Source organism: Trichosurus vulpecula, chromosome 2 (genome assembly GCF_011100635.1).
Source record: "Trichosurus vulpecula isolate mTriVul1 chromosome 2, mTriVul1.pri, whole genome shotgun sequence".
Taxonomy (NCBI): domain Eukaryota; kingdom Metazoa; phylum Chordata; class Mammalia; order Diprotodontia; family Phalangeridae; genus Trichosurus; species Trichosurus vulpecula.
In genome coordinates this window covers 214,226,552-214,251,656 of record NC_050574.1, presented here as the reverse complement: position 1 = coordinate 214,251,656, position 25,105 = coordinate 214,226,552, and the positions used below count along the sequence as shown (strand labels likewise).

The following is a 25,105-nucleotide window of genomic DNA, read 5'->3' as shown; positions in this document are numbered from 1 at the left end:
TACTAGGATACAGTAGTAGGACACCTGTTGCATAAGAAAAGAAGCTATTTTCTTGGCCTGGGTCCTCTAAACTGACAGATTTCCACTGAACCTTTTGAAAACATTCTAACTATCTTAAAGAGAACAATTAATATGATCTGGACTATTCTGACACTAAGTAAGAAAATTTAAAACATTATAGACCTAGAGCAATTTTAGGTCAAAGATGTACTCACTAAGTCACCTTCAACAAGTCATTCTCACCATCATCATCATCATTGTCATTGTCAAAAATATTTATTCAGTGCCCATCTGCAACTGGCTCTATGCTGCATGCTGTATAAAACGACGACAAATGCTCTTCAGCAGTTTCCAAGCTAAGAACAAATTCTAGTGACAACAAACAAATGAAACTTAAATGTTTCCACCATAAAAGAGTAAATGATAACTTAAAAATATAGTTTTCACATTATAGCTGTAGGTTTCTATGCTTTGTTTCTCTATTTGTAAATTGCAATTAAGAATTATCTCCCTGCATTACTATTAAAATTTAAAATGTCAAGACGTTTTGCTTAGTTCCTTAAAATGAAGAAAATACTCAGGCAGAGTTCTACAAAGCTATTTATTCACAGGATTAACTAAGTTTTAATTTAATTTTAACGATCCTTGAAGGGGCCTCAGAGGTCATCTACTCCAACCCTCTCCTTTTACAAATGAGGAAACTGAGGTTCAGATAGATTTGGTGGCTTGTCCAAAATGACACAATAAGTGGAAGACCTAGGGTTTGAACCCAAGTCCTCTGACTCCAAATCCAGTGCCCTTTCCACTACATCATATTGCCCTGTAAGAAGTGCAGTCTTTTAAACACTTTATAGTCGTGGGACCTGGGACCAATTACTAACCAGCTTAGTTTAGGATCACACTCTAATCAAGGTAGGCTGTGAACAAGCATAACTAAATGACTAGATGGAGGCATACAGAGTGGAGAAACTACCTTGCATCACTTTTTATTTTTTGGCAAAATATTTTTTCACATGATTTAATCCAAAATACTCAAAGGCCTGTGGTTAATGTTGGAATAATTTAGTAGAGATAAAAATTGAACAATTTCCTGCAGAACAAAAAGCTCAATGAAATCGGTAACCAAAAATCCATCCAATCTGCCAAGAAAATTCTTTGTTCCTTAGTTCAGTTCAACAGTTATTAAATGCCTATTGCGTGCAAAGCCAGGAGCTAATCCCTGAAGAAAATGCCAAGAGTAAATGGAGGTTTCTTAAAAAATTAATTGAGTTTTTCTCCAAGCCCAGCGTTTTTAATAATATTCTTCTGGTGCTGCTATAGGACTGCTATATGATTGAGAATTGTGCTATACCTCAGTCTCCTGAAAATTAAAGTCAAGGCCCCCCAAAAGTCAATGAAGATGGGTACATGGTGGATGTGAACAGGCTGCAAGATGTAGCTAATAAAGAATTATGTAGAATAAATGACATAAAGGATACTATCAAAGAGATGGTACTGGGGGAAAAAAGATGTGCCATTTATGTAGCAAGAGCAAGAGGACCATGTAAGGTCAAGAGGCCTAGAGGAAAGTCCTCAGCATATTGCTTGGGCCCCTTAGGAAGGATTTGTGAGATACCATAGGAAAAAACATCCATTGTTTGTGTACAACCACTGAAGTAATTTATTTTACTTGACCATACACATTTGTTATGAAAAAAAATTGTTTTTCTTTTTTCCCGATGAAGTAAATAGAAGAAAGAGAAATAGTTTTCTGTTAATATTTTTTTAATTGAGCAATGAGCGGGGGCATGCTACAAATGTGGAGTCTTGCAGATACTTTCAGATAAGGCCATTGTATTATTAATTTTACTTAATTGCTTTATTTTGTTACAATAGACACCTCAGGAAATGGGAGTAATCTGTAACTGTGTGCAATGCAAAAATAAGACATATGAAAAACTTTTAAAAATACTTTTAAAAGGAGCACATAACAGAAATGAATAAAAGAAAAGAATCCTATAGGATGAGCAAGCATGGATAAGTTGTAATGTGTACCATCTCTTTACTTCAATGGGCAGATGGGTAGCACATCAGATATTCAACCTCCTGAGTTCAAATGTGGCCTCAGATACTTACTAGCTGTGTGACCCTGGGCAAGTCACTTAACCCTTTTTGCCTCAGTTTCCTCATCTGTAAAATGAGCTGGAGAAGGAAATGGCAAACCACTCCAGAATCTTTATCAAGTAAACCCCAAATGGAGTCATGAAGAATCAGGCGTGACTGAAAAATGACTGAACAACTTTACTTCAATACTGCAAATGATTAGCGTGGGCACTTCCTCCTATAATGAAGATTGCAACCCCTCCATATTTAGGAGCTAGTTTCATGGGTTGCTGTGGCCAAAATAAATCATCATCTAATGACCAACTTTCTATTGATTAACATCCAGAATTTAGTTAAGTTGGCCCTCTGACAGAGATAGTCCCTCTGCTTGGCCTTTCTTCAAAACCTGTTCAGTTTCATAGGCTTTATTAGTGTTAATGACCTGGGAATGAAAGCTTTCTAAAAGACATCATCTCCAAAGCACAAAGAAATGTTGGAATAGAATTTACATAGAATCTCATTAGTCATTGTACAGACGTAACTACACACATATATATGTATATATACACACGTATATGTGTATGTGTGTATATATAGGTGTATATATACATATATAGTGTATGTATGTATATATATACATATATATATACATATATATGTATATATAGTTTTTGGTCAGCTGTTTTTTTCTTAGCAAAGATACTTAGCAAAGTAGTTGCCCTTTCCTTCTCCAATTCACTTTACAAATGAGGAAGCTGAGTCACTTGCCCAAGGTCACACATCTAGTAAGTGTCTAAGACCAGATTTGAACTCAGGAAGATAAGTTTTCCTGATTCCAGGTCCAGCACTCTGTCCAAAGCACTTTATGTACATTATCTCACCAGAGCCTCACAACCACCCTGTGGATCATGTACTTACCATAGGTTTTGGTATTTCCATTTTATAGGTAAGATAAGATGAGAGACTCATATTTAGGCTGAGAGAGAGAAAATTATTTTCCCAGGATCACATAGCTAGCAAGATGTTAGAGGTGGGATTTGAAGCCAGATCTTTCTATCTCCAGGTTCATGGTGCCTCTCAATAATTTGTAGCATTCAAATTTGTGTGCATATTATAGTGTAACTCTTCTATGGAGAAAATATATGAAAAAATTACACTAAGTAAGAAGGGGTAGAAGGGTTGTAATGTGTGTCATACTTAGTTTATATTATTTTCCTTCCTCTTGTGATCTAGCCAAATTAACCAAGGAGCTGTTGCCCAAAGTGAACGGTCTAGCTCACATTTTATGTCTTTGCACAAGTTGCCAATCTTTTCCCCTCTAGCTCTTGGAATCCCTAGCTTCCTTCAAGGTATATCAGGGTCCACCTCCTACTTGAAACTTTTCTAATGGCCTCCCCTCAAACACAGACACACATTTACTCTCCTCTCTTCTCATAAAATTATCTTGAATTCTTCTATGTATATGATATATCCTATCCCCCCACTGCTAATAACCTCAGTAAAATGTAATCCCCAATGACTTGAGAGACTCATTTTTCCTCTGTATGCCCAGCACTTTGAGTGTTGCCTTGCCCACAAGAGCTGCTTAATAAATGCTTGTTGAAGTGAATCATGTCAGTTCAACTGTGGGAGTGCCCACATTGAGAAAATCACCAGTTTCTCTCAAAATGCAAAACACACTGTATCTGTCCTTGTTTAAAGATGCTACTATTATATCTGTTGCTCGAGGGTGCTGCACATGTGTAGGAATGTGGCCAGAAAGAACAAAGTGTAATCATCAGTTCTTTCCATATTGTATACAATTAAAGAATATCCTTTGATTTGGTTTCTACCTAGAGTTTTGTTGGCCAAATCTCTCACTGTTGGCATGACTTTCTTACTACCCCATAAATGGCCCAACATCTTGCCCTGAATAAAACACAGCTTTTTCTGATGGCCCTAGGCCAGACTCACCAATGAGCTCTCATTATTTCCTACCACTTCCCAAGTCATGTCAAATTACTTAATTCTATGAAATCAACCTGTATCATGTCCTTGGATAGTTTATTTTGTCCGTTCCTCCCCCTGCTCCCCTCCCCTTACCTATACACTTCTCAATTCAATACAAATTTACAATAGGATTCAGGAATCTCCATGGCTACCAGCATGCCACTATTGGAGAAGCCAAAAATTCTCTATCTAGTCTTCTTATGCTTTACACTCTCTACTTTTCACGCCACATACTTTCCAACCCAGTGCCACTGGCCTTCTTGCTACGTATCACACAAGGCAGCTACCTCCGGACCCTGGGCATTTTCACAGACTATTAAACAAGCCCAGTATGAAACAATCAGAAATAAGACTACTCTTCTGAGTTAAGACAGTGTCCAGGATGTTGTAGGGGGAATAAATTCTTACACTGGGTAGGAGGTCAATGACTATTTAAATCCCTTTCAACTCTAAGACACTATGAGGATAATAGAAAGGGACAATTCAAAAAATCTTCTATATGTACTCGTGAGGAAAAGATCAATGGTCCCACACATTTGATCATATACATATAAAGTCTCAAAAGACTTTATAATGAACAAATCAACAAACATTTAATGAGTACCTACTCTGTGCCAGGCATTGTGCTAATTTCTGGGATACAAACACAAAGAAAGAAATGATCCTTACTCTCAAAGAGCTTATAGAAACACAAGGATGAGTATAGAAATGAATAACCTACCACTCTAGAATTCAGTTCATGCTCCTGACTCTGCCAACCATTTTAAAAGCATTATTATAGATTCAACGCTTGATAATATAGACCAGTATGGGGAAATAATCTGAATTAAATGAATGAAATAGTCTGTGAACTTCTTGTCCATTCTCTCACTGTGGAATTCCATTTATTTAACATATAGCAAGGGACATATTATGTAGTTTCAGATTGTATGTTCCATTGGTATCCTCGAAACGTCAAGAAGGAAGGAAACAAGCATTGATTAGTATTCACCCTGTGCCAATTGCTATCCTAAGTGCTTCGAAAATATTTATTCACTTAATCCTCACAACAACTCTTGGAGGTAGATACTATTATTATCCCCATTTTACACCGGAAGAAACTGAGGCAAACAGAGGTTAAGCGACTTGCCAAAGGTCACACACCTAGTAAGTGTCTGAGGCTGTTTTTGAACTCACGTCTTCCTGACTCAAGACCCAGAACTCTATCCACTGCACCATGTAGCTACCTCTGAGAAGCATTCTTTAGTGAGAGCTCATGTTCATTGAGTGGCCACATGTGGGGAACTTATGGAAGGACGAGGACAGGGATGGGCAACCTGCAGCCTCACGGCTACATTGACTGAAGTCAAAGGGCCACTGGACTTGAGGACCTAGAGGGCCACATGTGGCCTCAAGGCCACAGGTTCCCCACCCCTGGACTAGGGTAAGTTGACATGGGATGGTTAGGCATGGCAGGCTTGTGATCTGCATCTTTAGAGGGATGAAATCACACATCCATTGAAGTTCAGGTATGTGGTCAGCAGAAATGACACAACTACATCCCTGAGTAAGTGGAAGTATTTATTTCTGTGCAATTGTATGATTGTTTAAGTACCTACTTAGACTCACTATTGAGCTGGTTACTGGGAGACACAAAGACAAAGCCAAAAAACCCACAAAAAATGAACAGTTCTTACCTTCAGAAAGCTTACCTTTTACTGGCAAGTATGACATATTAACAGACAACTAAATACAAGATAACTCAATAAGTATGTAGTTGATAATGATGATGACTACCATGTTAGGATAAACCAAATTCTGGATCAAATAGGGTAATGGATTTATTCCATGTGTTATACTTAAAGAAAGGAAATAAAAATTCTAATTTTTTTCTTGAGGATTGGATAACTTGCTTATGCAGCAGTCACCTTTGTAAGACAACTGTCTCATTGACTCTCCTCAGAAATGTCCCCGCATGTATATCCCTCAGTATTCCCAACACGATGAATACAAACTGGTACCATGGTAACTTCTTTCATACTCCCTGACCTTTGTGTGTCTACGTGAAAAATCACAAAATATTTGGGGAGCATTTTGTCTCCACTATAATGTTATAAGATTTCAAAAAGCCATTCTGAGAAGCATTTTGAACAGTGCCATAGAAAAGAATCAAGTGACCTACATTTCTTTCTTAACTTTGCCCTTGACTTATTTTGTGATTTTGGACTCCTCCCACCCACCCTACCCTCCCCCATCTCCCTGCCCCACCAAAATGTAATCAATTTGACCCTATTCATTTAACACAGTGTTTTCAAAGATTATATAGGTGAAAATATTTTGAAAAGCTCTACTGAAATAAAGGGTACTAGCATTGTAATTTGTTATTATTGCTGCTGTATTGTCCCACTATATAGGTGCAAATATCCTGCTGTTTATTACATCTTTCTTCTTCCCTCTCCCTCTATAATCCTGGATTAATTCCTATAACCTATTTCTGGAAGGATAGTTGAAAATTATCCAGCAGCAGACATTATTCCCAAAATGCATTTCAATTGTCTAGACCTTCCCCCTCCTCTGACAAGTGCAAGCAATTGAGGGGATTAGTGGTTAACTGACCCTAATGACTAATGATCATAAGTAGAAAAATTGCTAGAGGACCTGAATCATTAATCTCCAATTTTTGCTATAAAGGAAACTGGAAAAAAGAGAAAGCTGCAGAACCAGGAGAGCGATTTATACACTAGCAATGTTGTAAAGACAAATTTGAATGACTTAAAAACTCTAATCAGTAAAATGAGAATCAATAATGAACCGTGTTGCCAACCTCCTGGCAAACAGGTGATAGACTCCAGGTGCATCCCTGACAATGTAGGGAATGTTTTGCTTGACAATCCATATTTGTTGCAAGGTTTTTGTTTTTCTTTTTTTTTTTCATCTGGAAGGAGGGGGTGACAGAAAGAGAAAATAAATGCTTGTTAATTGAAAAATTAGAGTAGTTACATTTTAAAAAGGTGAAATTTGCAGATAAAGGGAAAGATAGCTCATAGCTACCCCTTGGAGAATCAAAAGAAGTTGGTAGAGTTTAATCATACTCCTAAAGACAACAAGAAACATTTCATAAAACATTTAGTCATCATTTATTGTGATATCAATGATAACTTTTTAAAAAATCTGTCATAAAATAACTGTAGCTTATGAATTATCATTGTTTGCTTTGATAAGAATGAGAGATAGAGAAATTCTACTAAGAACTTGATAAGGCTCTCCATAAATCAACATGTATTGTGATAGCTGATGATTTTAATGAAAAGGTCAAGATGGGGAGAAATATATAGGAAAGTATAGTTCAGGAAAAAGCAATGAGAGAGGCAAAAGACGGGTCTCAGACCTTTATAGCATGAACTGTTTCTTTGAAAAAAATTGGCGAGCACTAGACATGCTGAACACTAAAAAAATAAAAAATGAAATTGATTATATTTTAACAGACAAGAAAAGACTTTTTTATGTGGGAGTTTCCCCTGGGTAAGCTTTCTGTGTATAATCAGACCATACACTCATCACAGCTAAGATCAAAATTATTTAAAAAAAACAAGAAGGCATTATTATAGCAACACAAAAGGTATTTTATGCAATAGAAATATTTTAACCCTGAAACTCTTTAAACAAGTCATGTCAAGAAGTATTTATTAAACACCTATTATGTGTCAGGTACTATGCTAAATATGGGGATAAAAAAGGAAAAAAAACCCACCAATTTAAGGAAGTCACAATTTAATGGAGAAAACAGCATGCGAAAAGCTCCACTGGGAAAGCTCTAGCTTTAAGAGGAATTGAGAAAGCCTTCTTGCAGAAGGTGGAATTTTAGCTGACATTTCAAGGAATCCAGGGAAGCAAGGAGACAGAGATGCCAGAGTGTAAGAATTCTAGGCATCAGGAACAGCTAGTGATAGGAGGTGGAGTGTCTTGTGCAAGGAATAGCACAAAGAATGCTATTGAGGCTTGTGTCACTGGAAAGTACAATACATGAAAATACCGATAAGTAACTGACAATCAAAAATAGGAAAGGGACAACAAAAATGACATCAATATCGGCTGTGATGATTTTACACAGAAAGTTAATCAGTGATACTATTTGCTGCAAGAAGACCAAAGGAGTTCATAAAGTGACTAAGTCAGAAAAATTCATAACTTACCAACTAGAGAGAAATGGCTGTTGATGCAAAAGCTGGTTAAAATATAAAAAAATTTGTAAAATCTTATGAAGAAAGGTAATGGATAATAATTAAGAATACTGTCTTATGAGGCAGAGAGAAGCATTGGAGAGAAAAATAAGTTTAAAGAACATTTGTTGGGGGGCAGCTAGGTGGCATAGTGAGTAGAGCACTGGCCCTGGAGTCAGGAGTACCTGAGTTCAAGTTCGGCCTCAGACACTTGACACATGTACTAGCTGTGTGACCTTGGGCAAGTCACTTAACCCCAATTGCCCTGCCAAAAAGCAAAAAAAAATAAAGAGCACTTGGTAAGACATTCAACTAAGCAAAGTCATCCCAACGGCATTTAAGGCCAAAAAATGGACAAGTAAGAGAAAAAATAAAATTGATTTGCAAAAATTGCTATTAAAAAATTTTTTCTCCCTTGAGGGCAGTAAAACAAATCACCATGCTTGGAATAACTATCACATTTCCAGATATGCCTTATAAGCGGAATATAAATGGAACAAAACAGAAAAAATATAGGTTAAAAAAAAGGAATAGAGATCTGAGTTAGAGGTCAGATAATGGTGAGGGCAGGAAGGGATTGATACGTAAGACATCTGAGGAGAGGAAAAATACCAAAAGTATGGTGAGAAATCTTGGACAGTATGTTTTTTAAAGTGAGAAAGAAAAGAACTACTAGTCTACTAATCCATCTTGTGATACTCCTATTTATATAAATCTTTCTGAGGGTTGTCTGTATGTGTGCTGAGGTCATCCTGGATGACTATATTAGTTAATAAGGAAAAAGCAGAATTTCATTTGTAATATTCAAAAATGGACCACATTTTTACCACTTTAATTTTATTGATATGTGGAGACTATAAGATCCTACAGTTGTTGATTATGAAAATACATTTGATTTAGAGAAAAATGGTCTTTTCAACAAGGTGTTTCCAATTCATATATTAAAATCATTCACAATTCCTCAAAAGTTATAACATAAATAAAATGGAATAGAGAAGTGACAACACACTGTTAATATGCCCTGAGTTTAGCTGCATAATTGAATTTTAAGAGTATATTTAAGAGTATAACAGCTCATCTATCTTGAAGACATAGGAGATAACCATTACATGTTAAATGTCTGTATACCAAGATACAAGGCAGCATTTGATTACTCAACTATAGGGAGTATATAATCTGCCTGACCTAAGTTAAGAGAGGATGCTAAAATTTAGTAAGATTCCATAGCAGGGCCAAGTTTATTGAGAACTGAATGTTATTAGTATACTCTAGTACCAAAATTCCATATGAAAATTTATCTTGAAATCAGTCAGAGAATACTCTACAACACTGACTTGTACTCTAGACATAGATTGAGATCTAATCAGTGAGTGTGCCTTTTGAAAAACATGCTTATAAGCAGGGTCAATATTTCTTGCAGAATGTTAATTTATATTTTTATTAATCCTAATTCATCAAGGATTAACTGCACTTAGTGAACCACTATATTTCCCTAGAAAATCTTCTAATGCCAGTTAACACAGTCATCAGAAAGTATTTATGGAATTAATATACTATTTTCTAGACTATTAACCCTATCAGGTTTTTTTTCTTGGTTTCTTGTTGCAAATAATTTACTTTTGAGTATCCTTTCTTTTCCATGAATGATGCCTTTTATCCTTTATATGTTATGCAAGGTTTGATAGGTAAGAAGTCATTTTATGTGATGTAGAAAACCTTCCAGATAGTTTCTGGATAGAAGGTGTATATGAACAGTCAGCTCTCCATTAAATCCAATGGTCAGAAATATTATGGGAACAAAATGTAGTATGGGTAATACATAGATAGTCCATTCTTAAAGGCTTTTTAATGTGTAGCTCAGTTAAACAAAATCTAGAAATCGAAGACATAAGTCAAGACATTAGACACAGGATGGGTAAGCATAGGTAGGTTGCAATGTATATCATAGAAAAGAACTACCAAATAGATATGAGAGTTACTTAGCTTATACTTGTGAAATTTTGTCCACGCATCACAAATAATTGCATTTTATATATACCTTCTAATGTCTCACTTCTTTTTAAAATTTTTCCTCCTCTTCTGTCACCCCCTTCTTTTCTATGTATGTTGGGATGCAACAGGTAGAGAAGTTATCATAACTAGTAGTGATGTTATTTTTGTTGTCCTGTCCCTGTTTTTGATTATCAGTTGTTTGTCAGGACTTGTCATACTCTGCTATCCAGTGGCCTTCTTAACCTTCATACTGTTCCTTGCACATGACACTCCCCCTGATTCTGTGCATTTTCACTAGCTCTCCCTCATGCCTGGAATTCTCTCCCTCTGGCATCTCTGTCTCCTCACTTCCCTGGATTCCCTGAGATCCCAGCTAAAATTCCACCCTCTACAAGAAGGCTTTTTCAATTCCCCTTAATGATAGATCTTTCCCTGAGAATCACAGAAAGCTAGAACTCATAGGGACCTTAGAGATAATCGGGTCTAGCCCCCCCTGCCATTTTATAAATGAAGAAATAAAATAAAAATGTTATTAAATTAAATAAATTTTAATAGATAAAATAAAGTTTTATAAATTGAGAATGAGGGAAATAAAGGGATTTGGTGAGTAGCCAGGATTCAGACCCAGGTCTTCTTACTCTTCCCATCCTCTTCTCTATGCCATGCTGACCATAAAGATGATGGTGATGATTTTAATAACTCACATTTATACAGTGCTTTCCAGTTTATAAAACACTTTCCTCATAAATAACCATGTAAAGTTATTATCTTTAAGCAAAGAGGAGATACTGGGAGTGAAAACTATCATTTAACCATAGCTAGTGTGGAAAGAATAGAGGCAATCAATAAAAAGCCTTATTATAATAGCATTTGCTCTAAAATAGGATTTATTCAAACTCTGGTCTATCTTAGGTGTCTTTTAAAGTGGTTTAGGCCCAGAAATATCAAAGAAACTTCATTGTAAAGAAATTTTACCTATCAGAAGGTCCAGTGCTATAGGCCCCTAAGATAAAGTTATAATAAGGATTAAATAAACAGAATTCTTAATATAGGAAGTGTCCCAAAGTCATTGAGACTTTGGGGCCACCCTGTATATTCTAATCTAAGCCTTCATTTTCTCTTATAAAGCTTTAATAGCTTAAAATTTAAAACTGCACTGAGTTACAAGACATTCTTTATATTCTACTTCGAGGTTATCTTTAATAGCTTAAAATTGTACTAAAGCTTTTGGGATGCCCGATATATTCTATCTATATAGTATATTTAATAAAAAGGAAATGATACAAAAAGAATCAGAATCACAATTAGTTCTATGCTCTAAAAATTCCTCTAAAAACTGCCATGCTCCAAAAAACATGGTCATCAGGTTTCAGTAAATAAGAAATGAAATTTTTAATATCATATGTAATTGAATAATAAAATTAAAATAAGCATTGATACATTTATGAGGTGTGTTAGGTATAAAGGGTAGCATGAACAGGAATATAAAAGTTACCATAATACTAACAAGCTAAAAAAAAAACTATTTAATGCACCTATCACACATGGTCACTACTATAACAACTCAAACAGATTGCTTTATAAATTCAATTCTAAAATTTCACTGGACTTTAAAATAGGCCAGTTAGAAATCTGCAGTACAGAAATTTTTAAAGCAGTATGTTAAGGTTATATAATACATATTACATTCTATTCTAAGAATATATACAGTAACATTTAATATATGACATCATTATCACTGGAATTTTAATGGATAACAAATACACCATAACTGAAGTGTTTCAGCTACATCATAGAAAAATAAAAATAAGCACAGATCTTTTTTAAAATTATTGAAAGATAGAAAAAGATTCTTTTAAACATTTCTAGTTATAACTTTTTAAATAGTAATTAATATTAATTACCACTTTTTAAATTCTAGTATAATTCAATGCATAATAAGTATATAAATTTTAATAAAGTTTAGTCATCATGAAGCTAAAGGCAGTCAATTAAATAAAGCTAACAATTGATACCTCATCACATTTGGTTAATGCTTATTTTTAAAAGTTAATAGATAGTATCCATTTTTTGTACTTTAATTTGCTTTATATGGCTTCTTTGAAGATTTATGAGAGCATATTCACCATAAGAGGGACAGCTAGGTGGCACAGTGGATAGAGTGCTAGGCCTAGACTCAAAAAGACTCATGTTCCGGAATTCAAATCTAGCCTCAGACACTTACTAGCTGTGTGACCCGGAGTAAATCACTTCATCCTGTTTGCCTCAATTTCCTCATCTGTAAAATGAGCTGGAGAAGGAAATGGTAAACCATTCCAGTGTCTTTGCCAAGAAAACTTCAAATGGGGTCACAAAGAGTCAGACATGATTGAAAAATGACTGAACAACAAATTTATCTTAGGAAGTAATATTTGACTTCTTTCTTGAGTTTGTCTTAATATTATGTCCATGGTAATTTCCCAAACTGTGATGGATTTCTTATTTATGAGCATAGAAAATATTTCAAATTAAAAGTAGTCATATTTTATTTATAACTCAAAGCTTGACTTTGACAAGCTAAAATAGCTTGATATGCTTCAAGTCAAGGGAAGGAGAATGAATCTCACAGTTACAAAATTTTAAATTATTTTATATGAAATGGTGTCTGTATGCTCCACTGAAATAGCAAAAGAAATAAGAACGTTGCATTTCTCTCCATCCTCTTCATTCTCTATGGAAAAATTTATAGCAGTAACTGGATGAGGGTCTGTCTCATGGGATGGCCGGACCTATATGGGTGGTGACCTTCATCATTCACCAGCATACCTATTTCTATATGATCACAGTCCATAGGACAAGAGTATCCCAGAATTAGAAATAGACAGACCTTTGAAGTCACAAAACTCAACTCCTTTATTTAACAAAGGAGGAGCCTGTGGCTCAGAGAAGCTTTGCATATAGTAAGTAGATTTATTTGAGTATATGAAACTACATTAGAAAAGCTTAAGCTACATTCAGTTATTCTAGACTACCATTTAATGTAGCCTCTTTGGAAGACTTTATAAATATATTGAGTGCTAAAATAGCTTTAACACTCAGTATAAATATTAGTACAAAATCCACCATATGTCTGTCTGTGTGTTTAACATATGGAGATATATAGAAGTTTATGCCAGGCTTATAAATATATACCAAAAATTCACTGGACTTTAAGCAATATTTAGCCACCTGCCCCAACCGACTAGTTGAACACAAAATAAATGTACTGAAAGAACTTTATTTGTAAGTCAAGTCTATGGGAGTTTCACCCTATTGGGAGTTCATGAATATCTTATAAAATGATATGATGTGCTCTGCAAATATTAATAGTTCTAAAAATGTTTTCATCGTTATTCTTCTAAGATTGAAAGGCAGCATAACACAGTAAAGAGGGACAGCAGTAGAATCGGGAAGTCCTCACTTTGTGACTGTGGGCAAGGCATTTATTCTCTCCATGCCCTTAGCCTAAACAGCTTTCTTAAACTCTAAGTTACCAAGCAGTGGCTCATCTGTATAAGTAGAGGGAATTTCTACAGTGGGAGTTTCTCATATCAATGAAATGACAGGTCCATACAAAACAAACAAAATTTTAAGGGTAATTATGTATTTATTATCTATCTGTAAAGCAGCTAGTAGAAGCCTTTGTTTAAATTTTCCCTTTTAGAAAATAGAACATTATTTCTCCCATATAAAGATTTTCATTACTTTGATTAGGGAAGATGATAGAAGAAAACTTGAGAGTAAGGCTGTTTTCCTGTGTAGCAGACAAGTAAATGTAGCTACGACTTCCCTTTTCCTTGGTCCAATGAGGCATTTAGGCAGAATGGACTGGTGTTTTAAAAAAAAAAAGGAGGGATATTTGGAGCCTTGGTTGCAAATTCAAATAGAAACTGAAGGTATTAATCCATACATAAACATCCCTGCAGGCCACATATTGACTTAGTTTTAAATATTATTTATGTTTTACTGTATTTTTATTTATTTTTCTAAATATTTCCCGATTATACTGTAATCTGGCTCAGTCCTCACATGGGAGTGTTGCTGGCCACATGTGGCCCACAGGACTTTTGTTTTACACCTCTGATTTATAGTTGAAGTGCAGTGTCAGTATTAAGGTACTTGGTACATGTTCTTCTGCCAAAAAAAAAGTCTGCCTTTGATAGGAATGCCCAATTTCTACAACTCATCTTTGGAGAAAATTTACTATATAACTAAAGCTAATCAGGGGATTCCAGCAAAGAAATTGAACCTGAAAATAGGAAGGACAGCAGCAAAAAAGGACTTACACACCTGAGAAAATGTCACTGAAATGAATTAAATATTCCAGGGTTCTCTTTCTTTGATTTTTTTAGGTTAAGTTCTAATGTTAAATGTACTTCCTATCTCCTCATTCCTTTCTATTTATCTCCAACTTTTCCCTCATTGTTTGTCCCACTTCTTTCTTAGAAAAGTTCTATGTTTTAATAGTCTAGATAGAAGAAAAGTTATTAACCTAGGATCCATAGACTGCCCCCCCGCCCCCGAATAGATTTCATGGATTCCATTAACTTGAATGGGAAAACAATTATATTTTTGTTTTTGCTAACCTCTATTCTGAGAAGAGTTCTATAGGCTTCATCAGACTGCCAAAGGGGTCCATAAAAAACAAAAAAGATGAAGAACTCCGGGTTGAGAATTTTAAAACTTACTTGATTGAGACATGTAGGCTGTTGTGCCCAATCAAACTAGTTCAGTTTATATAACTTGTATTTTTTTTATTTCAAAAATTTCCTTTGAGCTATGTTAATAAGTATAAAGGCTAGGAAAAGATTGTTTGAAACAAACGCCACAACATACCTCCCATGTGTAAATATGGCCTTTATGTCAACATGCTGAGAATCCTTCTGTCTCTATTAAGCAATAAAATATCTAGCCTCTCATTAGATGTGAAATAAAAATCTTCTTTAAAGGGATCTAACAAAATGGAATTGGCCTAGGCCCTCTAGAAGATTTGGTATAAGAGTTAGCAAGTTCAGCTAGGAAGAGCAAGTCTATTTTCCTCATTAGTTTGAAAAAGTATCATCATAGAATTCAAAAAGATGGTGGTCCCAAGATGTCCTGATCCCCCTAAATGGCATATAAGATGAGTTACTTGCAGTTTTTTAAGTTGTTTAAAGGCATTGTGAGTGCAACATTTAGTACCTTTGAAGTCAAGAACTTATTTCTAGGGAAATCCAAAAAAAAAGAAAAGAAAGGAATTAATTCCTCTCTTGTAATTTATCTTAAGTAAAACACTTTCTTCTTGACAATCTGGGGTTTTAGTCATCATTATTATTATTGATAGTAATTTTAAAACTGCTTTATTTCCAATGTGTCCTAGGTTCAGGGCAAAGAATAAAAAAGAAAATCCAAAACAAATTTAGGGGTTGTCATTTGCATTACAAAAAAGTATACCATAAAATCTCATGAATACTTCCTCTAGTATTCGTGAAATACGATTTAAGCTACTAAAGTGATTTATACATACTGTAGCTTTTCAGGAACATATCTAATGCCCAAATAAAGATAAGCGTTTAAAGGTATTTCATTTGACCACTTTCCTATATGGTGAACCCTTCCTATAAAATAAAGAGCTAGTTTAAAGAATTAGGAATCACCTCCTTACACCTGCTTCCTTCACAAAATCCCACCTCCTCTCTGCACCCCTGCTTCTTCCACAATATGGTGTAGTGGGAAAAGAACTAGAATAGGTGTTTTAAGACAGGTTCTAAGCTCAGCTCCACTACTTCCTTACTTTAACAAGTCCCTAAAACTCAGTTTCCTTGTCTGTAAAATAAGAATGATAAGACCTGTCCTGCCTAACTCAAACTGCTATGAGAATGACATTGGATTATGTATTTGACAATTCTTTTCCATCTACATGTAGGTACCTAAAATTCTACCATTTCTATCTAATACTTGGTTTAAGGCTTTCTCCTTTTCTTCCCTGTTGACATGCAAATACTTAGAAAGACAAAGGTTTAAGCCCTATTCATCCTTCATACTTTTGTATGAATGAGTTTATCAGACAAACATACACACACATACACACACACACAAGTCAACTTGACTGAATGCTGGAGGGGTACTACCAAGATGGAAAAGGGACTTAGAAAGGGTACCAAAGATATATTTCACCTGCTTCACAAGCTTGAGTAGGGTTGCCACGGGCTATAAAAAGAAGGAAGAATTATTGTTCCCCTCTGTAGAATATCTTATATTTATCCCTATCTTATGATGGGGTAGTCATGCTGTCAAATTGCTAATAATTCTTACTCTCTCCTCTTGAGCCTATGTAGTCAAATGACCCATATCTGGAGCCCTAACATCCAACATATCATTTTGTAGTTTTATAGCCACCATTTCCTCCTATAATGGGTCCACTGCATTTAGCAAATAATACAGAGTCATGTGCATAGAAAGCTTTGGTTAACTAAATTAGGACTTATTTTCATTTTACTGATAGAGAAACTGAAGCACAGAGCCCTGAGTAAACGATGAACTTAAACTACTTTCTAGGAAAATAAATGATAAAGAAAATAGAATATATTAGCAATATCAATCAGAAATTTTATATTCGACAACTATCTGGGCTACTTTTTGCCAATGCTTCCTATTTTGATAGCCTGTGAACAGGTCTCTATGAAAAGAAAAATCTACCAGATCAAAAAAGAGTCGATCTATTATTTTAGCTCTCTGAGTGGCCAATCTGAGTCTCAGCTCAGCCAGTCAGATGCTCTACCCTCCAAAAAGCAACCAGCCCAATCCTGTTCAATTTCAGTGGTCTCCTGTAAAAATGGCCTCTCTTCTCAACGATTTCTTTAAAATTTAATTAAAACAGTGCCTCATACAAAATTTATATAGATACTGTCACTGACAGATTGACAAACATACATCTCATATGAATTGATTATACAGTCAACTCATGATTATCTGCAGTGATACAAGGGGCAGTGTCAACACAAACAAAAACAACAACAACAAAAGAAAAACCAACAACCAGGTAATTTGCCCCCAAACTCCAAAAATCAGTCTTCTCCTCCTGCATTAGATTACTCATCTTATATTTTTTCCTGCATTTTTCACTTCATAACCTGGTTCTATATAAGCTAGTTTTAATATTAGTTTGTAATCACCAATTACATATATATGTATTTACATATCTATGTATGCACACACAAATAAATGCTGATAGCAGGAGGCAGCAACTTATACTCACCGTCAGGGAAACTGACACAAATTGTATTCCTCAGTTTCAAGGTAGATAACACATGAACAGATAATCAGGAGTTGGCTAGAAGTTAGTTCTGTTTTGTAGGAATTTGACAACTTCTGTTTTTGCAAACTATGAAATTTGACTTAGTATGAATCAAATCATATTTGTCCAAATGTAATGATTGGTCTTTCCCTCCTAGTTACAATTAACTACAAAGTGAATGGCAAAGCTGTAGCACCCAACCTACATTATACGTACATTATTAATGATGGCATAGTATCCATTTTTGAAGACTAACCCACACTCAGAATTTCAAAGCATGCTTCCTTTTCTCCTTCCCTTTCTCTGTTTTTAATGCCAATTCAAAATACTTAATATTAACAATGTGCAAACCAACTCATAAATATTCTAGGTACTGTTCTGAACTCTCTGCAGTATATGACATTTACAAATACCAAGGCTATTTCCAGAGCAAAACTTCTGTTAATTATAATTAATATATGGATCAGCAATGGCAGTCCAAACTGACACTTAAGATGCCTTCTGAAAGGTGACTACCTTTCTGGTTGTATTGCCTTTCATTAGTTACATCTGATTAATTGTTACATTCTATTATATTTGTGTAGAGTGTGATACTACATGACAACACAAGAAACAAAGGACAGTAAAGCTTTGTAGGCACCACAGCTTAATAAGATATTTGTGTTCAGTCTTAATGCCTGAAATTAATTCAGTGAACAGATATTTGAAGGAGAATTATTACATATTCAGAAAACTAAATATTAAACAAAAAGATTCCCAACAACCTCCCCATTGACACTATTGTTACAACTTTATGTCCAGTTGGGCAAGGATTATATTTTGTGCAGATCAAGACAGTCTATATACTGGTAGTATGAAACTTTTTACATTTTCCCCCCTCAGGTCCTAAAGGGGTTTCCAGAGTGTCTACAAGCTGACATTTGCCTGCATCTCAACCAGACTTTACTTCAGAACTGCAAAGCTTTTCGGGGGGCCAGTAAAGGTTGCCTCCGAGCTTTGGCTATGAAGTTTAAGACAACACATGCACCTCCAGGAGACACCCTAGTTCACTGTGGGGATGTCCTCACTGCACTTTACTTCCTATCCAGAGGCTCCATTGAAATCCTCAAAGATGACATTGTCGTGGCTATTCTGGGTAAGTGCCTTAGAACAGGAGGGTGAGAAAGTCAATCTTTTGCCAAATTATTTCACAACTTATATATAAAACTTCTTGGCCATGATTTTTAAAGACTAGTCCACATTTATGATTACTATTTTAATTCTGAGTAATTTGAACACTTCTTTGAATTCATTTTGGACTCTTTCAAGTTCTCATGTTAGGCTTTCTTCCTGTGTGTGTTTAACTGATGTAAAAGCTATATGGCATTATCTTGTTCTTGACAGCTACTTATGTGTGTGAGGCCAAAGTATAGGAATGGTCTTTCTTTAGTATTTTATCTTGTTATTTGCAGTTTTTGTATTCCCAGTTGTTCCTGTAAGCCATTAAGATGAAAGGCATATATGCATGGCACTATCATGGCCATTTCATGGCTTGACAGAGTTGGATTTCAATGGGCTTGGTGTCTTGTGTTGTCCCACATCTCCCCATTCCCCAATAAGGAGAAAAGAGCTTCATAACCTGGGCAGGGCTGTGTCTTTGTAAGCTTTATAAGATGATTGTGTCTCCATAAAGTTATGCACATCACACTTGGGGCACAGAGATGATGAGGTATTGAGATAATTTTTTTAAAAAAATTCTAAAATATCAGCTGATTGAGAGTATGAATGAGAGGAAATATCTAATGTTACCCTTAAAAGTTAATTTAATTTTAGCTAGTAGCAACTTTAACACATTTTTATGTGAAAAGTCTCACTAGCAACATAGCTCTTATCTTAGCACTTCATCTGAACTGCTCCTTACAAAAACTGTGACTTTGTCCTTCTCTACCCCAAACAAACCTCCCCTTAGATTGTAAGTTCCTTAAGATCAGGGCCTGTGTTGTATCTAACGATACAAATTATTGTATTCAAGGCAATGGAGAAATAGGTGAAGCTGGTCTTCCTCTCCCTGCCTCCCAGCTACAGGGGTGGGGATCCTAGAAAACAGCAAATTTGCCTATCTCCTTTCCTCTCAGTTCTTGATGGAGGAAAGTATCCAGGGTACCTGGAAGTTCTCCTTCCACTGGCACTTTTCTCAAAGGAAATCATAATAATTAATTTTAACAATATATTTAAAACATCCTCCTTCTTTTAGCTATCAAAGCTTACAATTTCTTTCTATTATTTATTACGTTGACAATTCTATTTCCCTTAAGTATTAGTGTACAATTCACAGATTTACAATGAAGAAATATCGTGAAGTTGAAAAATATTTCAATTATAATCAGAAGACCTGGGTATAAGCTCTCCCTCTGCTTGTTACTGGCCATGTGACTTTAGGCCAGGTCAGCATTCTAAGCCTCAGTTTCATTATCTGTAAATAACAGCGTTATATTAGATGCTTTCATGATCTCGAAGGTCCCTTCCAGTTCTAATGTTTTCTGACTCTGTGACCCTTTCATATCAATAATACAAGTATGAATACTGAAATATTTTTGATGGCCAAGATGTAGAAATAGCTTTCATCAATGTCGATCATATGATCTATTAATGACTTAGTAGCTAAATCCTGGAGAGTTGCCTAAAGCCCCCAGAAAGGTTAACTATCTTATACATGATCACACATATAGTAAGTATCAGGGGTAGAGTTTAGAACAATCACCACATTGGATGATAACATAATCCCTAAGTCATCCTTACTCTAAATTCAACATTCACAATGCTCTCCTTAAATACTAGCACCCAAACTGAAGGCAGTATGTATTCCCCATGTGGTTGATCAGGGCAGAGTAGAGCAAAACTGTCTCTTCTCTTATTCTGCACAATAAGCCTCATTTAATGTAGTCTAGAATTTAGTTGCCATGTCACACAATTAATTCATTGAATCTGCAGTCTACTAAGACTCCCAGATTTTTTTCACATGAACTCTTATTTAGCTGTGCCTCCCTCGTCCTGTACTGTTAGCTGGTGTGGAATTAGAAAGACCTAAGATCAAGTCTGGCTTCAGATACTTCCTATGTCTTCCTCTGCGACTGTGAGCAAGTCACTTAACCCCTATCTGCCTCAGTTTCCTCAACTGTAAAATGGGAATGATAATAACCTACCTCACAAGATTGTTGTAAGGATCAAATGAAATAATATCTTTAAAGCTCTTAGCATAGCACCTGGCACATAGTAGGCATTTAAAATTGTTATTCCCTTCTCTTTACCTTTATCTTTCCCCTGGTACAGATGATTTTTTAAATCCAAGTATGGGAAATTTATTGAATTTTATCTTACCAAATTTGTCTTATCAAATTTTTTAATGCTACCCCTGGCATCTAGTATGTTAGCCATCCCTCTCAACTTTGTGCCTTCTACACATGTGATAAATACACCATCTATGTTTATCCAAGTAATTTATTTTTAAATATTAAATAATACCTAGAAGAGGTTCCTGGGACACTTTTCTTAGCTACCACTCTTTTTTACATCAGGCTTCTAATGACTTCTTTTTGGGTCCAGCCACTCAACCCATTCTGAATATACCCAACTATACTATCATATAGCCACTTGTTTCTGAAACTTTTTGAATATGAGGATGATTTTACTCTTAAAAACATTTCTCAAACTCCTAAATGTTAGTAAAGTGTGCTAGAGACATGATTCATTTAATAATTTTTCAAATGATTTTTTTTATTTTATTAACCACAACAGTACATATTTGAGAAATAACACTATAATATATGTACAAAACATTTATTACTTAAAAATATATGATTGTTTAATTTGTTAATTACCTACTAAATCCTATTGCATTTTTTTTCTTGAAACTAAAAATCAAAATAGCAGTGCCTGGGGGGTGAAGGGAACATGTCTTTTCAAAGACTCCTAGCAATAACTCTGAGACACTTCAGGGATCCATTACTCACAGGTTGTAATCAGTGACCTAGTCTATATTTCTCTGTCTTGTCAATAAAGTTATTACAAGAAACTTGATCAAATGTTTTGCTGTAATCAAAGAAAATTACATGACAGTCTAATAAATTTATCAAAAACATAAAAGTAGTTAAACTGGCACAACCCCTTCTTGATGGAAATATGCTGAGTCTGAATGGTTACCACTTCTCTGGCAGTGGTATGAGAACTAGTGACAGTCTCCCCTGAAGAAAATGAAGAAGACACAGAGGGAATTTATCAAACAACTTAAAGTCTTAAAATATATGCACTTTTTTATGAAAAGCATAAATAAAAGAGACATGTACTCATTAAACATGTTTGCTACTACCATAAAGGTTGTCCAGTGCAAGGTCCAAATAAAAGAGAGACTCCCTGTAGATCAGGAGTTCTTAACCTTTTGGTGTCATGGATTCCTTTGGCAGTCTGCTAAAGCCTATAGACATTTTTTTCAAAATAATATTTTAAAATGTGTAAAATAAAATACACAGTATTACAAAGGAAATTGCTTTTATTGACCAAAAGACATGATCTTCTCCATGCAAGATTTTGGATCCTCTAAAATCTATCCAAGGTTAATAATCCCTTCTATAGATGTTAAGATCTCCAGTGTTCCAGTTTGCAGATGACATTGCGCTGATCTCATCTAGTCATAGAACACTGTAGAACTTAATGGGATCCATAATCATTAAAAGGGATGTAATCCAATTATCCACACATGAAAAAAAAACACATGCACAAAGAATGACTCTTGTCCAGATTATGATATGCAGCTGGCTGGACAACCCAGAGAGTTGGTCCATCATTATGGATATCTTGAACAGACAATGCAAATCGATAGTGACCTGGACCAAGAAGTTAATAGGAACATATTAGGTTGGAGTGCCATTGGAAAATTGTGCAGTGCTTTAATGACCCAAAGATTCTTCCCGAAACAAATATCTTTAAAACCAACGTTATTCTTGTGATGTGGTCAGGCTTAATCATCAAATAATACAATCTCTGAAGAATTAAAGTTGTGGCTCATGCAAAAGACAATTGAGAGGCTCATTGAGGGTATGAGCCAACTGCGATATATCACCAGTACAGAATTGCCTAGGGGAACTGAGAAAAAGACATATCAAAGAGATATATTATCAGAAAAGGAGGTGGGCAATAAGAATATTAGGCAAGAGCAAGAGATTACCAATGCACAGTCTACATTTTCCACTGATACCTACATGTCAAGAAACCTAGAGGGAGGTCCCCAGTATGTTGAGCAAACCCCTGAAGAAGAGTTAGACAAGGGTCTCATGGTATGCAAAGGTATGAAGGGGTTGTTATTCACATCATTGGAGGGAGTACCCACATTAGTATAACAACAGATACTTTGAAGTATCAAAATATATAGGACAATGCAAATTTAACACTAGTGGTTATGGTTATGGCTGTTGCTGTGTAGGACCAGCCTGTATTAGTCCTACCAGTATTGGACCACCACCAAATATTCCCTACCCTCTTTGTTTCTGGGGATTTAATCATCCATGCCCTATTAGAATAATAAACTGGTTTGTTTTTGTTTTTATTTTCCTTTAACCTAGATAAGTGCCATAGAATGGCCCATTGGGTCTACTTAGTCCTTTCCTCTGCTACTTTATGTAGTTTATATTAAATGAAAAGTTAAGAATGCAATCACAATAACTCAGAGCCCCCAATAAGGAAAATTCCTAACATCTAGGCAGAGATTTGCCTCTTCACCCTAATCTAAATGTTTTTAACTCTAGCTAAACCCTGGCCTCTTTATGGCTGAAAAAAAATCCAGGTTATCAGAAATATTGGGGTAAAGAAAACAGTAAACTATGCCATATTGACTGTTAATAGACATTGGAGGAAGACATGGGGGAAGAGCAAAGCTTTTCTTGAAACTTCTCTCATTCCTTAAACCTTTCATTTCAGCCTGAGTGTGGCAGTAGACCGAGAGGGGACACTGGGAGGGTGGCAGTAGACCGAGAGGGGACACTGGGAGGGTGGCAGTAGACCGAGAGGGGACACTAGGAGGGTGGCAGTGTACAGGGAGGGGACACTAGGAGGGTGGCAGTGTACAGGGAGGGGACACTAGGAGGGTGGCAGTAGACCGAGAGGGGACACTGGGAGGGTGGCAGTAGACCGAGAGGGGACACTGGGAGGGTGGCAGTAGACCGAGAGGGGACACTGGGAGGGTGGCACTCTGAGATACTATAGGGGTCTATGGACCCTCCTCAATCTCTCACTTCTCTATTTCAACTCAGTTTTCCTTTTTCTTTCTCCTTTCCTTAAAGGGACTGTCGCCTCTGAACCATGGAGTCTTTCTGGCTCAGCTCTTTAGGCTTCCCTTCTTCTTAGTTTCTCTCAGAAATAGGTTTATCTCTTTAAGAATTCTGGTATTTGATTTAATTTTGCTTTTTGACTCAGAGATGGAGGTAGATACAAATGACTCTCATGGTTGAAAGAGAATGCTTGTTCCTCTTAACAACAAATCCCAAAATGTCTGTCAGCTCTCAATCCTCTTTTACATAGCAAAGACAGGTAAGAGGATAAATACAAAAGTGAAAGCTGGTCTTTTAAGAACAAAATCAGAAGAGCTAATAATTCATAATTAACTGAGAATAGCAAGGAAATTAAGCACAACAACAAAAAGGGGTCTTTTGTTTCAGGTTTTTGTTTGCTTGTTTGTTTTTGGGTTTTGCTCTACTGGGGAAAATAGGATGGGAAGACTATTCAAATGACAGAAAAAAGGCAGCACTACTCAATTTTTATTTTTTTTCTCTGCCAAGCAGAATAGCCTTTGGTCTGGAAAAGACAAAAAAAAAATGCTAATATGGGGTTGATACAAAAAATAAGCAGAGAGATAATGAGAAGACAAAACTGCCCTCACTGAGTTGGAGTCACCAGCCCCAAATGAGCCACATATTCATGTACTGTAGGAACTAGAATATGTTCTTGCTGATCTTTGGCGAGAACATATTCTAGTTCCTATAGTACATTTACACCTATAGTATCAGTGATAGTTGTCAAAGTCACAGAGAGTTGATGAGATGCGTAGGGATCAAGGAAGGACAAATATTGTCTCGATTTTCAAAAATGGGGAAAGAGTAGATTCTGCAGACTAAGTGAGTTTAACTTGGATCCCCGGGAAAATTCTAGAACATATTGTTAAAGGAAGAATTAGTCATCATCTAGAAAAGAAATTGATGATTGCAATGATGCATATGATTTCATAAATAGCAAACTGTGACAGGATAACAATTTCTCTATTTTTTCACAGAATTACTAAACTAGTAGATCTAGGGGATGCTATAAATACAGTTCACCTAGTTTTATCCCAAGCATATGACAAAATCTCTCATGCTAGTCCTGTGGACAGAATGAAAAGATGTGGACTAACAATAATCCAGATAGATATATTCAAAATGGATTGAATGGCAGGATCCAAAAAACAGTTATTAATTTTTCAGTGTTCATGAGGAAGGAGATCTTTAATGAAGTATCCCCAGGGTATCTGTCCATGCTGTTTAAA

At 35.7% G+C, this 25,105-nt stretch overlaps 1 protein-coding gene across 2 annotated transcripts in view; it reads left to right on the top strand.

Moving 5' to 3' along the window:
* Positions 1-25,105, top strand: part of KCNH7 (potassium voltage-gated channel subfamily H member 7) — a 211,612-nt gene that overhangs the window by 131,818 nt on the left and 54,689 nt on the right. For both annotated transcript variants that reach the window (XM_036746120.1, XM_036746121.1), the window contains exon 7: positions 18,448-18,691. In XM_036746120.1, the coding sequence (XP_036602015.1) occupies positions 18,448-18,691 (244 nt within the window). The remainder of the gene's footprint in view (positions 1-18,447; positions 18,692-25,105) is intronic.